The sequence below is a fragment of the Podarcis liolepis genome (genome assembly GCF_965112155.1).
Source record: "Podarcis liolepis genome assembly, chromosome: 10".
Lineage (NCBI taxonomy): Eukaryota > Metazoa > Chordata > Lepidosauria > Squamata > Lacertidae > Podarcis > Podarcis liolepis.
In genome coordinates, this window is record NC_139562.1 from 29,183,185 (window position 1) to 29,198,825 (window position 15,641).

Genomic DNA, 15,641 nt, shown 5'->3' on the forward strand with positions numbered 1-15,641 from the left:
TGCCCTTATTTTGTCATGATGGTATGAAAAATCACCACCAAATCTAATTACAGATAGGTAGCCGTGTTGGTCTGCCATAGTCAAAATAAAAAAATTCCTTCCAGTAGCACCTTAAAGACCAACTAAGTTAGTTCTTGGTATGAGCTTTCGTGTGCATTGGTATCTGAAGAAGTGTGCATGCACACGAAAGCTCATACCAAGAACTAACTTAGTTGGTCTTTAAGGTGCTACTGGAAGGAATTTTTTTTATTTTCACCAAATCTAAAACAGGGATCTTCTTTGCAGGATAGAACTGTGCTTTTTTTAAAAAATGCAGTGTATTTCTTAAAAGGCAACACCCTTTCTACTTAAAATGTGGCTGACATTGATCTAGAAACCTTTCTGCAGAAGTAGAACAGCAAACTGAGGGACTCCTGCATTGGTGTTATATCATGGACTGTGTTTGCCCCGTCTGTTTACCATGCCTTGCTTTGGGTTATGGCTGTGTGCTTTAAGGTGCTTCTCAGGTATAAAATCTGCATTACACACCATTCAGCTGCTGGGCAATACCTCTGCACAGAAAATAGGGGTCAGCTTCAGTAGGGAACCCTGTCCTATGCCACATCCCCCCCCCCCCCGTTTAACAGGCAATATATGTCATGCTGTTATCCCTTCCTTCTTCAGCTGTGCAACACTATAGACAGAATGGATGGCAGCTGTCTTTGGGAACTGTGGTGTTAAACCCAAGTGGAGGGCAGGAGGACACCTCATAGAAAAGGCACCAGGAAGAATGAGGGTCACTAGGTTATTCTAGATGACCTGCTTATTGAGCATCCATCCTGATTTGCTTGCCCAAAGCTTCTGTGAAGGTTAGGAAATGTACAGTTTTTGCTGAGTATCCATTCTGATCTGTTTGCAGGGAAGTTATATTGACAATTTGCATTCATCCCGATTAGTTTGCATGGTGGTTATATGTCTTCTCAGTGATAACCATTCCTCCTACACCTTTCAGTCCATTTCCGTTACTTTCCTAACCGCAAGAAGTCCACTTTTCCCCTAATTGAAATTGTTTGCGCTTTAACCTGGTCTGCGCCTCAGTTCCCCCCACAAAATATTGACAGTCTGGAAGCAACCACTGACTGATATTGTGCCACACAGGCTGATCTCCTGCTAGATCCATTTGATCTACCTTTCATCGGATAAATGCCGCATCAGCGCTGAACACAAAACATGACATCTGGGGTGTGTGTTTTTAGGAAGGGCCATGGATCAGGCCCTGGGGCTCAGATTAAAGCCTGCATAAGTTCTATAACCCCCAAGGGCTGTGATTCAGAACTGGGGCCAGACTAGATAGAATGGTAACTGGTTGCTTTTTTTGTTTAGTAAATAGCTGCTGGGTATATAAAATGGCACCACAGTGGAGGGGGAAGAGAGGTTTTAACCCACCTTTTTTTTTTTTACTGCTAGTATATTGATGTTTTCACATACACAATAACATTTCCCTCCCACACCCTGCAATCTCCTTTACAGTGATGGTTTAGTTCTGCCAGATGGAGCCCCAGAGAGAGAGAGAGAGCTCACTGAGGACTCATACTCCTCATTTTTCAGGTTGTTGGAGAGGTATTGGCTCTGGTTATATACACTATGTAACTCTTCTTCCTTTTTTGCTTACAGGAAAGCTCTAGAAATGAGTTGCTTCATTCAGACTATGCTAGCCAGAATCCTTGCTGAGTTTGAAATGGCCCTCGAGCGAGACGTCCTACAACCCCTCAATAAACTGAGCGAGGTATACTTCATCTCCCTCTCTTCTCATCTTCCGTTTCCCCTCTTTTCTGCCTGGTTTTCTGGTTGTTCCCTCTCTCCTCCCCCCACCCCACCCCTTACTGCTGCATGTAAAAAGCTGCCTCCAGATGGGTGTCTCCTGGCACTGACCAATCATTGCTCTTCCACTGTAAGCCACAAGAAGAACTGCAATCCACTTTCCACATTCTTGGGAAGCTCAAGCTTTTTCTATGTGTACATTCTACCGTGTTGTTCTGTCCAAACCAAGAGGAGTGATATAGCTGCTGGAGGTGAGGAAAGCAAAGACCCAGTTCCCCTTAACTGCCATTTGAAGCTAAACACATATTCACTACAATCTTTACAGTGGTGACTGACATTTTTACTACCCATCAATTTTGAATAAGCGCTAAAATGCTTTAAAAAGAAATTTGCATAGTGAAATGTAGGGATGAACAAATCTGTCAGTTTTGGTTTTTCACACTTTCTCGTTTTTCCATTTTTAAGTTCAGTTTTTCACATTTCCACATCACTTTGTGGTTTGTTTTTTTAAAAAGCCCTCATGAACATCCATGAACATTTTACTGTGACTTTCTCCTATTGTACACATTTTCTATGCCATTTCCCCTAATATACACATTTTTGCAGACCAATTTCCCCATAATACTGCATCTTTGTATGTTATTTTCTAAATTATTTGCATTTTGATACCCTTTTATATGTAATAATGCTATATTTAAACAGTCATGAAGGGGAGGAATCCTTTTCAGACCCTGCAGTTTTAGCAAGATGGTTAAAAGTTTCCGTCATATTTATTTCTTCATCTGTTAAAGATGAGCATGGTAGGGTATGAGCTCTATGGAACACTCTTTTATATATTTAAGGAATTGTTATCATCCTCTTCAGCCAAAAAAAGCTTGCATAGAAACTTAGGGTGGCTCCGGAGAACGTCAGTATTTTTCAAGTTCATGCTTTGGGTTTGTGCATTTAAAGTGGATTAAAGCACTCTGTTGCCCAAGCACAACAAATCCACTTTAAAACAAAAAAACACAACCACGGCATTATCCAATGACTTCTGGTGTTTAGTGATAACCTGTGTGGCAAGGGGTGCCATTTTTTTGTAAATGCATGCTGACTTGTGATAATGACATATTGTGTAGGTGAGCCTACCACAAGCCAGCACACATTTACAAAAGTGACATATTGCGCAAGTGTGCCGTGTTGTGGTCGGCTCACCTGCACTATATGTCACTACCCACATCAAAGCCCTGCTTTGCATCTACACCTGTGGAGATTGCACTGCTCTTCCATTCTGTACAAAAGTCAGGCTTTTTTTGCAGTCTGGGAAAAGTTGGAGGAACAACAGGGAAAAACACAGGGTGGCTATGATTGGCGATGTAGATGCACTTAGCCCTAAAGGTTCTAAGGTGGAGTGTGGCTGGTGGGGGAAATGGAAGTGAATGAAGTACAGTGATTCCACATGTATGGAAGGGCTTCACCTTAGGGAAAGGGCAGCTGCTTTTCATATAGGAGGTGCAAGCTTCAACCCCTGCCATCTTTAGGTAGGACCAGGAAGGATGCCTGTTTGAAACCCTGGAGAGCTGTGGACAATACTGAGCTAGATAGATGAACGATCTGACTTGGTATAATGCAGCTTCCTTTCTTCGCAGTAAAAGCCTAGTGTGGAAGTACTGGTGGTGATTCCTAACCAACGGGCAAGTGCTACTGGTGTGTGACTCATCCTTCCCCATCCCCATCTCTTCCAGGAAGAGCTGCCCACCATCCTGAAGCACAAAAAGAACCTTCAGAAACATATTTCAGACTGGAATGCCATCAAGAGCCGGTACTGAGAGGGGGAGGGAAGGGGAGAGATGGTGCAGGAAAGCTTGACTAATTTGGCAAAAGAGATCCATTGGGATCTGGCTGCTTTTGCCCAAGAGCAGAAACAGGACTAAGTCCTTGAAATGTGGCCCTTCCTCAGCCACGGGTCCATCATCATGTTTGGGAAGTCATTTTCTGTTACATCAGCTCTGCTTTAAACACTCTCTGTGCTGTTCAAAGGCAGTGAAATAACTGAGTAACTTATTTGTAAAGGGGATTGTAGGCTGACACAGATGGTTCTGCACAGGGCCAGCTGATGAAGCTTCTGACTCTACTTTAGTCATCATCCTTTTTCTAAAACAAACAAACCAAAAAAGGAAAAGGCTGGGGAAGATGGGGACATGGGGGTGGCAGAAGCATCAATCTTTCAGTATTAGATCAACATGGACACTGAAATGATATACACCCTATCCACTGAGCCTCTTGGGCTTGCTGATTGGAAGGTTGGCAGTTCAAATCCTCTCAATGGGGTGAGCTCCCGTTGCTCGGTCCCAGCTCCTGCCAACCTAGCAGTTTGAAAGCATACCAGCGCAAGTAGATAAATAGGTACCGCTGTGGCAGGAAGGTAAATGGTGTTTCCGTGCATTCTGGCTTCCGTCACAATCCTCTGTGCACCAGTAGCGATTTAATCATCTTTGCCACATGACCTGGAAAGCTGTTTGTGGACAAGTGCCAGCCCCCTTGGCCTGAAACGAGATGAGTGCTGCACCCCATAGTCGCCTTTGACTGGACTTAAACATCCAGGTGTCCTGAGAGCCAGTGTGGTATAGTGGTTGAGAGCAGTAGACTCCTAATCTGGGGAACCGGATTTGCGTCTCCGCTCCTCCACATGCAGCTGCTGGGTGACCTTGGGCTAGTCACACTTCTTTGAAGTCTCTCAGCCCCACTCACCTCACAGAATGTTTGTTGTGGGGGAGGAATGGAAAGGAGAATGTTTGCTGCTTTGAGACTCCTTTGGGTAGTGATAAAGCGGGATATCAAATTCCAACTCTTCTTCTTCTTCTTTACCTTTTACCTTTTCCTACCCTAGCCATGTCTCTAATGGCTATCTCCACCTCTTTGCCCATTTAGCTGTGTGTCAACAAGTTGGTCTCCCCTGTGATGGGAGCCTGCACCACAGCACACACTCTGTTTTCCTTGCTGGTCTGTATAAAAACACACATACGCAAAGACTCTGATCACATGCAGTGATACCTACCTTTTTAGCTGTTATTGTTTTTATTTCCACATTCAGCAGCAAAGTACTTCATTGTGACTTCACCAAGGATTAAGCCAGAAGGAGAGTCACTTTGCTAGTTCTCTGGTTGTTGACTCACTGCTGCTTACCATGGGAGAGAGGGGAAGGGGTGTTGTAGTGTTGAGCGAGTCAGGTCAGTGTGAACGCACCAGCAGAGACCACCCAGCATTCCTTCTGGTGCGTTTGCATCACACTGACCTCCCCACTGCTTCACCCCTTCCCTTCCCAGTAAACAACAGTGACCCACCTGCCGGGAAGCTAACACAGCAGTTTCTTGATTAGCATGCTGTCTGAAACTGGGCTCATGGTTAAGCCTTCTCCTCACCATCCTTGAGCAGACGCCTACAATGTGAGGTTAGCTGCATGCATCAATCTCTATGTCTAACACATTGTTGTATAATTTTTGAATGCCATCAACTCAACTCTTGCCTCTGGCTCTTCTTTGGGAATCTGAAGTCTGAACCAAGCTGCCAAGAACTCCAGCAATAATACCAGTGGCGCCGCTGGCCCAGGCCCATCATCTGCTGCCATCAAACTAGAAAATCTGAAGGAAGAGGAAGAAGAGATGAAGAGGAGGGTTGAACAGAGTAAGGTAGGTGTGAAATGTGGCTGGGGTGCTGGGGATTGACATTCCCCTTCTCAGTTAGAAGGAAGCATGTTTGTATAGGAAATGCCCAAAGATGAGGGGTGGAGAGAGAAACATGACAAGAGTGTTGGTGCAGACATGACCATGCAGAACTCCTATTGATTGTGCTACGCTGTGCTGTGGGTCATTGTTTAGATCCCACAAAGGAGATCCAAATGGCAAACTAGAGCAGTTGTTGATATTGGTGGAGGAGAAATGTGATTTGGTTCACATTTAAAAGCGAACCTCCCCAATTTACACTTTCTGAAACAATGCACAAACTGAAACACTGCCATTTTTTCAAATTTCGCCTTTCTCTGAATTTTGCAGTGCCGTTCTCCAACCAAGCAATGTGTATAAAAATGCATGCACTCAAGTAAAGTGTTCATAAAAATGTTCATGTTCATGAAAATGGAAAACAAAAATGCATTATAGTAAGGAAATTTGTTCTGCAAAAATGTGTCTGTTCAGTGAAATAGCATATGAAAATGTGTATATTTGAGACATTTGCACTAAAATGCTGAAGACGATGTTTCTTTTAAAAATCACAAACTGATGTGGAAAATGCAGAGGACCGAAGTTAAGCATGGAAAAATGAGAAGCCAAGAGAAACTGAAACTGACAGATTCACCCATCCCTAGTTATTGATGTGATTATTATCCCAGAAGCTGCATGAGATTTAGAGTGGAGTCAGTGTGTGCCAAGTCACATTGCATCATATTCTTCCTACTTCATAAGGTATTCAGGACCTTGCAATATTTACTAGGTTGGAGTAGGAGGTATAGACACACAGCCTAATGATTTCTTAGATCCCACTTGTAGATTTTTTGTGTGTCCTGAGATGTATTTATGCTGTGTCTCCTGGAAACAGGCCACCACTAGGGAAGAGGGAGAAAACCATTTTAGTTCACATGTTAATATGAATCCACCTAATGCACACTTCCTGAAACTATTTGTGAACCAAAACACAGCTATCCTTTGAAAACCGCACTTCTCAAATTTTTGCAATGCAGTTCTCCAACCAGATAATATTTACTAGGCATATATTAGGGGGAAGTGTCCATTAAAATGCATATGCTGGTGAAAGGAACTTGCAGCAATGTCTTATATTACATAGATTTGCCTGCTAAATTGTGTATATAAGACAAAATTGCATATGTAAAATGCTGATGAATAATAATAATATTAATAATTTATTATTTGTACCCCGTCCATCTGGCTGGGTTTCCCCAGCCACTCTGGGCAGCTTCCAACAAAGATTAAAAAATACATGAAGACTTTCTGCAAAATGAGGCAGAAATGTAGAGAACCAAGAATGGAAAAATGAGAAACTGACAGTCTCTGAAACTGACAGATTAATAGATCTCTAGTCACCATCTAACTGTGTCACGGTGAGGATATTGCAGGGAGCTGCGAAGGTGTAGTTAACAGGAAAGGAGGCTGATATATTTCTGTGGTTTGCTCTTTGTGAAGGGAACAAAGTACAATGCTTCCCCCCATCTCATTTTCTAGGATGAGTACATGGCAGACCTATATCACTTTTCAACCAAGGAAGACAGCTATGCTAAGTACTTTATCAAAGTAAGTCAGTTCCCTTATCTCTCTCCTTTCCTTTGCTCCATCCTTCATTGTAAGATGGTTTTGCATACCTTTGGATAATTCTCAAAGTCTAAAGAGGCATTTTGTTCTATAATTGCACCTCTCAATTTTCTTCTTCCTGTTTTGTGAATGTATATTTTCCTTCCACAACTACTTCCCTTTGCTCTGTTTTCTATGGGCCCCCTAATCCAAATCAGGGACTTCTGCAACTATCAGAAGACAAAAATTATGCTGGGAAAGGATGCTGTTTTCTGAGACCTCCCCCCCTCAAATGTCTAGCTTGGTCTTTCCTTAAGACCTACAACCCACAGTCATCTCTGCATCTCTGTAAAGAAACCCACCATCATTATCATAGAATCATAGAGTTGGAATAAACCACAAGGGCCATCGAGTCCAACCCCCCTGCCAAGCAGGAAACACCATCAGAGCACTCCTGACATATGGTTGTCAAGCCTCTGCTTAAAGACCTCCAAAGAAGGAGACTCCACCACACTCCTTGGCAGCAAATTCCACTGTCAAACAGCTCTTACTGTCAGGAAGTTCTTCCTAATGTTTAGGTGGAATCTTCTTTCTTGTAGTTTGGATCCATTGCTCCGTGTCCGCTTCTCTGGAGCAGCAGAAAACAACCTTTCTCCCTCCTCTATGTGACATCCTTTTATATATTTGAACATGGCTATCATATCACCCCTTAACCTCCTCTTCTCCAGGCTAAACATGCCCAGCTCCCTTAGCCGTTCCTCATAAGGCATCGTTTCCAGACCTTTGACCATTTTGGTTGCCCTCCTCTGGACACGTTCCAGTTTGTCAGTGTCCTTCTTGAACTGTGGTGCCCAGAACTGGACACAGTACTCCAGGTGAGGTCTGACCAGAGCAGAATACAGTGGCACTATTACTTCCCTTGATCTAGATGCTATACTCCTATTGATGCAGCCCAGAATTGCATTGGCTTTTTTAGCTGCCACGTCACACTGTTGGCTCATGTCAAGTCTGTGGTCAACCAAGACTCCTAGATTCTTTTCACATGTACTGCTCTCATCACCTCCCTAATTCCTCTTTACTCTTTCCAGGACAGGGATGGAAATTCTGATGGAAGCTCAGCAACATTGGTGGTTGCTGAGCTTCCATCAGCCCCAGCCAACATGGCCATTGGTCAGAGATGATGGGAGTTGAAGTCCAGCAACATCTGGAGGGCTACAGAATTCCCTGTGCCAACGCTACAGGTTTAATAGGACTTGCAGAAGAAAAACACCATTCAGGGAAAAAATACATGTGCATTTATTTTTCTGTCTGGCAGTTGATGGAAATTCAAGCAGAGTATCACCGGAAGTCCCTGGAATCTCTGGATACTACTTTGGCAGAGGTGAAAGAGACTCACAACCAGCCAGGTATTAGTTGAGCTGCGTCTTTTTATTTGCCACATTGGAGATAAGTTTGTTCATTCTGGGTCACCTAGAGCTTGGGTGATGCAGTTTATTGTTGCTGTTTTTTGGTGGCTGTAATAGGTATGAGTTACTTGTGCGTAAACTGGTGCCTTTCTCGGTTAATTTGCCTTGTTAAACCTTTCTGACTGCACAGCCCCTTCTCATCGTGGGTGCCTCAGTCACTGGCAGAATCTGTCAGTGGGCGTTTCTTGAACCTCTTCCAACATAAAAGTTGTTTGACACCCAGTCTCCTCCTCCTCTCACTGCGCGGGAGTCTTCTGCGCAGGGAAGGCATGGGTAGCGGAGGACCTGGGCTCTCCTCACTGATGTCCAGTGAAGAGTCCTGGAGCCCTCTCTCCAATTCCCCCGTCTGCCCCCCTTTATCCCTGGTGTTGCGCTGATTGGCTTCCCCCTCTACTGAGTTGCTTCTCCCCCTGCTGCTGGGTCCTTCGCCAGCATCATCTGGGAGCCTCCCCTTTGCCTCTCGCTCCGATGTCAGTTCCCTGACAGTGGCTTTCCCTGTATGTACGTCACTGTATTTTATTGTGTTCCCAAATGTCTACATGTAGTGTAGCTTCCCAGTGTGACACTACGTACACAGCTCATTGAAAGTAGGGCCCCTGCTATTGCTTACGGAGAGCTGCCTTCATTAGTCATTTTCAGGGCAGCTTTAGTGATGTTAGCCAGGGACATGGGAAAGACAACAGGTAACATGCAAAGCACAAATTCTGAAGCGCCTCTGACGCTACAGTGCAGCTATTTTTGTAGCTGGACGGTGAGATTGGTACTTTTTCAAATTTATTTTGTATTGCATGTTACTGTATTTCTTATACACCACTCTCAAAACATCAGTTGAAAGTTGGCCTAAAAAGATAGACAACAAACAAAGAGTCTCTGAGACCCACTGGGACTGAAAGAGAGTTGATTCTGCAGAGCAGTGTGTATATTTCAGTCCCTGAAATAGACTTTTAAAAAACCCCACTTCCTGTGAGGAAAAATGACACACCAAGAAGAAGGTTAGGCAAAAAATTCTGCTGCTTGCATAGACCAGAACTGAGAAGAAGGGCCGGCTCGACCATTAGACAGAGTGAGGTGACGGTGTCAGGCAGTTGTGGGTGTCGTGAAAGCAGAGCAAAGTGTTAATTGTTTCATTTATTGTATTTTTACTGTCAGGGAGATTTTCTGCTTTAGACATCCAAAGAACTTGGTTGGCTGTGAGTTCTAATATGTAACTTGGCTTGGGTGTGTGGAGACAGAGCATCATTTGCTGCTTGCCTTTGCTCTGCCTGGGGTCCTCAGGAGCTTTTGGTATGGACCACTGCTGGGCTGAGCTGGCTCCTGAAAACCAGGCTCAGCAGTTAGATGGTGATGAATTTTGGAAACTTCCCATCCCATATGCACAGTGGGCTTTATTCTCTCCCTCTCCCTTCCTTCCTGCTGTTTTTCAGACTCCCCATTCCCAAGAGATGCAGCTGTGGTAGGGGTGTATGGGATGCCGCTGGAGACACACCTGAAGGCTTCTGGCCGGGAGATTGCCGTCCCCATTGAAGCTTGTGTCATGATGCTGCTGGCATCAGGGATGAAGGAAGAGGTAGGTGCCACTCACCTGCCCAGCCCTCCTTTTGCCACCAATTTCCTTGCCTCACCTTTCTTCCACTCTGCAGGGGCTCTTCCGGTTGGCAGCTGGAGCATCTGTGCTGAAGAAGTTAAAGTACAGCCTTGCCTGTGGCTCAGGTGCCCTGGGTGAATTCTATGCAGATCCTCATGCTGTGGCAGGTAGGATATTAAATTAATGCAGGGCTGGGGAACCTGTGGCCCTCCAGATCTTGTTGGACTCCATCTTCTGTTAGTCCTAGCTAGTGCCACCCAGTGGTCAGGGGTTTCATTAGGAGTTGGAGTGCAATAACATGTAGAGTCCACAGATTTCCCCAGCCCTGATTAGAGGTATCAGATAATTAAGCAGCAGGGAGTATCATGATCCGGGAGAGAGGGAGAGGCATGTTCTACCTCTAAAACAGCATCTCTTTGCTTCCATCTCAGGTGCACTGAAATGTTACCTGCGAGAGCTGCCCCAGCCCTTGATGACCTTTGAACTCTATGATGATTGGCTTAAAACTGCAAGGTACATTGGGACTAGGAAGATGGGCTGCCTTCTTACAGCTCACACAGTTTGCGATTTCACCTCAATGCTAAGATTAAGTTAACTTGACTAGCAATGGAAATTGCTTGTATTATTGCCTACTCTGGGAATGACTGAAACCTGTTGCAAATCCTACTAGAAATTAAAATTGCATGTGTCAGGGTGCACACAGAGTTGAAGAGGAGCAGAGGGTCTCATTACAAATCTAGCAAGGTAGGGGGGAGTTAAGAAGAATGGCCCCTTCCAGCTGGGTTTTTTTAAAAACACCATGAAAAGTGTTATGATTAGTAACATACTCGGCTTAAGGCAGAGTTGGCCAACATGGAACCCTGTGGATGTGTCTGGCCCAGATTTCCCACAATCCCTGACTATTGGGTTTGCTGCTCCTCAGCATAAATCCCTTTGGAAAAAGTGAGACTTAGTTCTAGGGCCAAAGTAGATGAAATGTAGAAGATCTGCCACTGGCTGTCCCAGAAAATCAAGTTCAGAGCATTGGCACTGGGGTGAAGTCTCTAAAATCTATTTTTCCCATCTTAATCCCCACCTAAAGCTGTTGTCTGCCTCAATGGAGTAAACTACATGTGCTTTTTCCCCAGAGGAGAAAACAGCAGCTTGAGGTTGGGGATGGGGGATTTAATTTAGTTGAAGAAAACAGTTTAACACTGTCCTTCAGCCCCACAGCTCCCATCAAATTTGGAGTTCTCACCCACTCTGCTTTAAAATAAAAATATGAATGTCAGGAAATGCTTGTGCTGATCTTCTGCATCTTAAGTTGTTTGGTCCCAAGTAAATATTCATTGGGTATTATGTCTCTCTGGAACTAGGTGAAATAAGATTTCCCCCCCAACAAGTGATGTTGGACTGCCACTTGAAATACCAGGTGGCACAATAGTTAGAATGATGGCCATTCACACCCAAAGCACATTAATTCCCCCAAAGAATTCTGGGAACTGTAGTTTCCCCAATGAAAGAGCTACAGTTCCAGCAGCTTTAACAAACTGCAGCTCCTACGATTCTTTGGAGGCAGTCATGTGCTTTAAAAGTGCTTGAAATGGATGGTGTAGATCTGCCCTTGATCTGGGAAACCTTGGCTCTGATCCCTGATCAAGCCATAAGGCTAGCTGCAGGACCTTCAACACGTTGCTATCACTCACACCCTAACATACAATACAGGGCTGTTGTGAATTTAAACAGAGTAGTCCCATCCAGGGTTGCCACTCTGAGCTGATAGGAAGAAGGATAGGACTTACACATGTGGAGCTGCAGCAGCAGACTGGCAGCCAGACAGTGGTCGAAATGCCCATGAAAAAATAAAGATAAGACTCCATATAAGCAATTATCATAATAGATGGATCCCTTTGCTTTTGAAGCTTGTTGTAGCCCTCCTCACCTCTCCCTTTCAGTATCAAAGAGCCAGAGAATCGACTGGAGCATCTTCGGGACACTTGCAGCCGTCTCCCCAAGGACAACTACAACAACATGAGGTGTGGCACACCTGTTAGTATTAAGGGGCTTTAAGATGAAGCTTCGTAGGTGGCGCTTATACCATCACTGTCGCTCAGTGCTGGAAAAGCCTGCTGCATTTCTGTTGTTACTCAACAGACAGGCAAAAGAGCCCCACCTGAAATGTCAAGACAGTGGTTTTCCTGGTTTTCACTACAGTACTTGCCTTTTCCCAACAGGTATCTGATTCGTTTTTTAGCCAAGCTGGCTGAACAGCAGGAAGTGAATAAGATGACCCCCAGCAACATTGCCATTGTCCTAGGGCCCAACCTCTTGTGGCCCCAGCAGACTGAAGGGTAACTGTATAAAACTGCCAGAATGCATTCTCCTCTGGGGTACAGGGGAGGGGAAGTGAGGGGCAGATGGGGTTCGTCAACCTGGGAAGGTAGCCCATCTAGGAGAAGGAAAACTCTGATCCTAAACCTCCACTGCCTTGCGGGACATCTTCAGAAGAAGAAAAGGCTAAGGAGTAAACCCAACACAAATCCAGACTGGAGTCCCCAAGGCAGGTGGATGGCGCCTTGTACACCTCCTTCCGGCAACGCCTGCAGCCAAGCTCATGTCAAACATATTGCTCTGCTTTCCTTTGGACAGCATCAGTGAGGCCGGTGTGTGTGTGTGTGTGTGTGTGTGTGTGTGTGTGTGTGTGTTATTGTCTGGGTAGCCTAGGACCTCCATACACATTGCCCAGGCTTGCATTCTGGGGAGGTCACTTTGGCAGCAGTTTTACTTCACCCATGGAGGCACACTCCATTGTCTCCACTTTTTGGCTTAGCATGTATTCAGTAATTGAACTCTTTAGAAATATACATGCATCAATTGTAATTGAGAATGGTGCTGTGTACACCCACCAGAACCTTATCATACCAAGAATTCCAGAGGCCATCCAAGGCAGCTTATCCAGAACTTGAAAACGTCTAGAATACATGTGGAGAACTGCTGACCCTCAGGTCTAATTAGGCCCCACGGGCTTCCCCATTTGGTCCATGGTGCTGTTTTTACTAAGCTCAACCTACCCATGCCAGAAGTCACACCTGTCCCCAGTTATGGGACAGTAAAAAGACTTTTTGGGGGAAAATATATGATGAATTTAAAAAGATGATGGGGATAACTTTTACTAAAAAAACGGAGGCATTTCTATTAAGTATTTTAGATAAAGAGATCCCCAGAAATCTAAGAGAGGTATTCTTGTATGCAACCGCAGCAGCTCGTATACTTGTGGCCAAGGGATGGAAAGATCACAAGGCTCCAAAAATAACAGATTGGCAAATCAAATTACAGGAATTGGTGGAGACGGCTCAACTGACTAGTAAACTCAGAGGAAACTCAAAGCAAAAATTTGCAGAAAAATAGGATGGTTATAGAAGATATGTTCAACAATACAATAATAGTTTTGACTCCATGCTAGCATTCGAGTGATAAAGGAACTAAAAGGAGGTGGACAACAATTAAGGATTTATTATGTTTTTAGAATGTATTGGAAAATTTATATAGAAAGCTTTATTGTTTTGTGTACATTCGATTGTAAGATAAAATATATGCAAAAGGACTTGACAGGAAGTCAAAGTTGAAGAAAAGATTTTGGAAGATAAAAGGGGGGAAAATATTTACTTTCATTATTATCATTTTGTGTGCGGGTGTCTGCACATATGTGTGTTTTTGTATGGAATGTTTGGGAGGAAATAAGACGGTAAATAACAAATAAACTAAATATTAATGTATGCAATTTTTATTTCTTAATTATATTTAGTGGTAGTATGGCTGTATTGTTTTTTGTAACATAAAATCATTCAATAAAAATTATTTTAAAAAGAAAGACGTGGCAAAGTGGGGTTTGCAGACACTGCCAATCAGCTGACCAGGGGTGCCTGCAAACCCCTGCCTCACAGCACGCCTTCAGAGTCTGTTTGCAGACTTTGTTTGAATTCAAATCACATATGCAAAGAGATGTTTTCCCTCCCTGTTTGCAAGAGTGGTTTGAATGCAAACGGGTCCTTTGACGGTGAGCTGTCAGTGTCAATCACTAGGTTGGTTCTGAGAGTGAGCTCCTTTTAAGCTGTCCCCTGGCATTATTATGTATAGACCTCAGGTGATTAATCAGTAGGTGGACTTGTGGGAGATGGGGGAGGTAAGGATCCCTTCCACCAGCCAGATCCAGTTCCTCCCCTGTGATCTCAAAGGTGCCATTTTCCTTGTCACTACAACAGATTGATGGGAGAAGTCCAGCCTGTGGAACATCTGCTTTCCTCTGAGGTTCTGGGAAAAACTGAAGACTTGTCCCAGATAGGATATGGCAAGTCTAGAACTAACTTTCAGTTATGTTATTAAAGCACACGTCCTTTCCTTCTCCTCAAATGGAGGAAAAAAACAGGTTGCGATGCTCTAACAGAAGGGAAAACACTCTGTCTGGTTCCTCCATGAACTTTAAAGAGCTAATATCTTAATTAAAACAGTCCTAGATTTGTCACCTCTAGCCTTTAAAAAGGCTTGTATAACTTTTATGAGCTGCACGGAAAGAGGAATTTCACTGACTTCACTCTCTCCCATCAGAAACTGTAGAGGAAAAGTTAGGATGAACAGCCTTTGCTTAACATAGTTCTTGTTGCTGTCTCCCCCAGGTGCCAGGTGCAACTAGATATGGCTTCTGTATCCTCCATCCAAGTTGTGGGAGTTGTGGAACCCCTGATACAAAATGCTGACATCCTCTTCCCAGGAGGTAGTCCATCATCTGTTGGCCTGAATTTTTCTTTACCCTGGTGAGGAGCTGCATTACAGCTTCCATCATCCCTGACCACTGGCTGACCATGATGGTGGGAGCTGGAGTCCAGCAACATCCAGAGGGTCACGGGTTCCTTGTCCCTGCCCTCATAGAACTGGCCAAGTCTAGGAATACAATTATATGATCTTAACCCCTTCATGCATTAACTTGCCCTCAGCTTGGTGGTTATGTTTGACTGCAACCCCACCAAAAATACATAAATAACCACCTAGTTATAAGGAACTCTTGGCCAGGGCATCTCCTATTGTCTATGATCGAGCTGCATCTCCTGGATCATAAAGACCATGAGCCATAAGAGATGGAAGATACCAAAATTTGAACTTCCTCCTGCAAGGGAAGACTACAACATTTCATAATGGGTATGATTCAGTACTTCAGATCATCTCAATAACTTTGTCTTTCTCCCCTTTTTTAAAGATATTGACTTTGACGTATCTGGCCTGTTCACTCCCCCATCAGACATTAAAGATAGAGATGTCTCCGCAGCAGAAGAACCCGCATCTTTGCTTCTCTCTGCTGAACCAGCTTCACCACGGCCCGGAGAAAGGCAAGTAGTATAAGCATATGTTTTGTCACAGTTTTTCCAGGAACTGTGAGATACATTTGTTTATATAGAGCCACCCAGGCACAACTTGCTTAACAAAGATCTGGCAGGTCTCTACTTCAAGGAGCCTACAATTCTATGATACAGAAGCAGC

The 15,641-nt window shown here is 44.2% G+C and overlaps 1 protein-coding gene across 3 annotated transcripts in view; it reads left to right on the top strand.

Annotated features, from left to right (window-relative positions):
- The window catches only part of SH3BP1 (SH3 domain binding protein 1), a 36,724-nt gene that overhangs the window by 16,641 nt on the left and 4,442 nt on the right, over positions 1 to 15,641 (top strand). For all 3 annotated transcript variants that reach the window (XM_083462456.1, XM_083462457.1, XM_083462458.1), the window contains exons 6-17: positions 1,654 to 1,765; positions 3,525 to 3,601; positions 5,333 to 5,468; positions 7,014 to 7,082; positions 8,395 to 8,485; positions 9,970 to 10,112; positions 10,186 to 10,297; positions 10,562 to 10,643; positions 12,065 to 12,145; positions 12,344 to 12,460; positions 14,783 to 14,880; positions 15,361 to 15,490. In XM_083462456.1, coding sequence (XP_083318582.1) covers positions 1,654 to 1,765; positions 3,525 to 3,601; positions 5,333 to 5,468; positions 7,014 to 7,082; positions 8,395 to 8,485; positions 9,970 to 10,112; positions 10,186 to 10,297; positions 10,562 to 10,643; positions 12,065 to 12,145; positions 12,344 to 12,460; positions 14,783 to 14,880; positions 15,361 to 15,490 — 1,248 coding nt within the window. The remainder of the gene's footprint in view (positions 1 to 1,653; positions 1,766 to 3,524; positions 3,602 to 5,332; positions 5,469 to 7,013; positions 7,083 to 8,394; positions 8,486 to 9,969; positions 10,113 to 10,185; positions 10,298 to 10,561; positions 10,644 to 12,064; positions 12,146 to 12,343; positions 12,461 to 14,782; positions 14,881 to 15,360; positions 15,491 to 15,641) is intronic.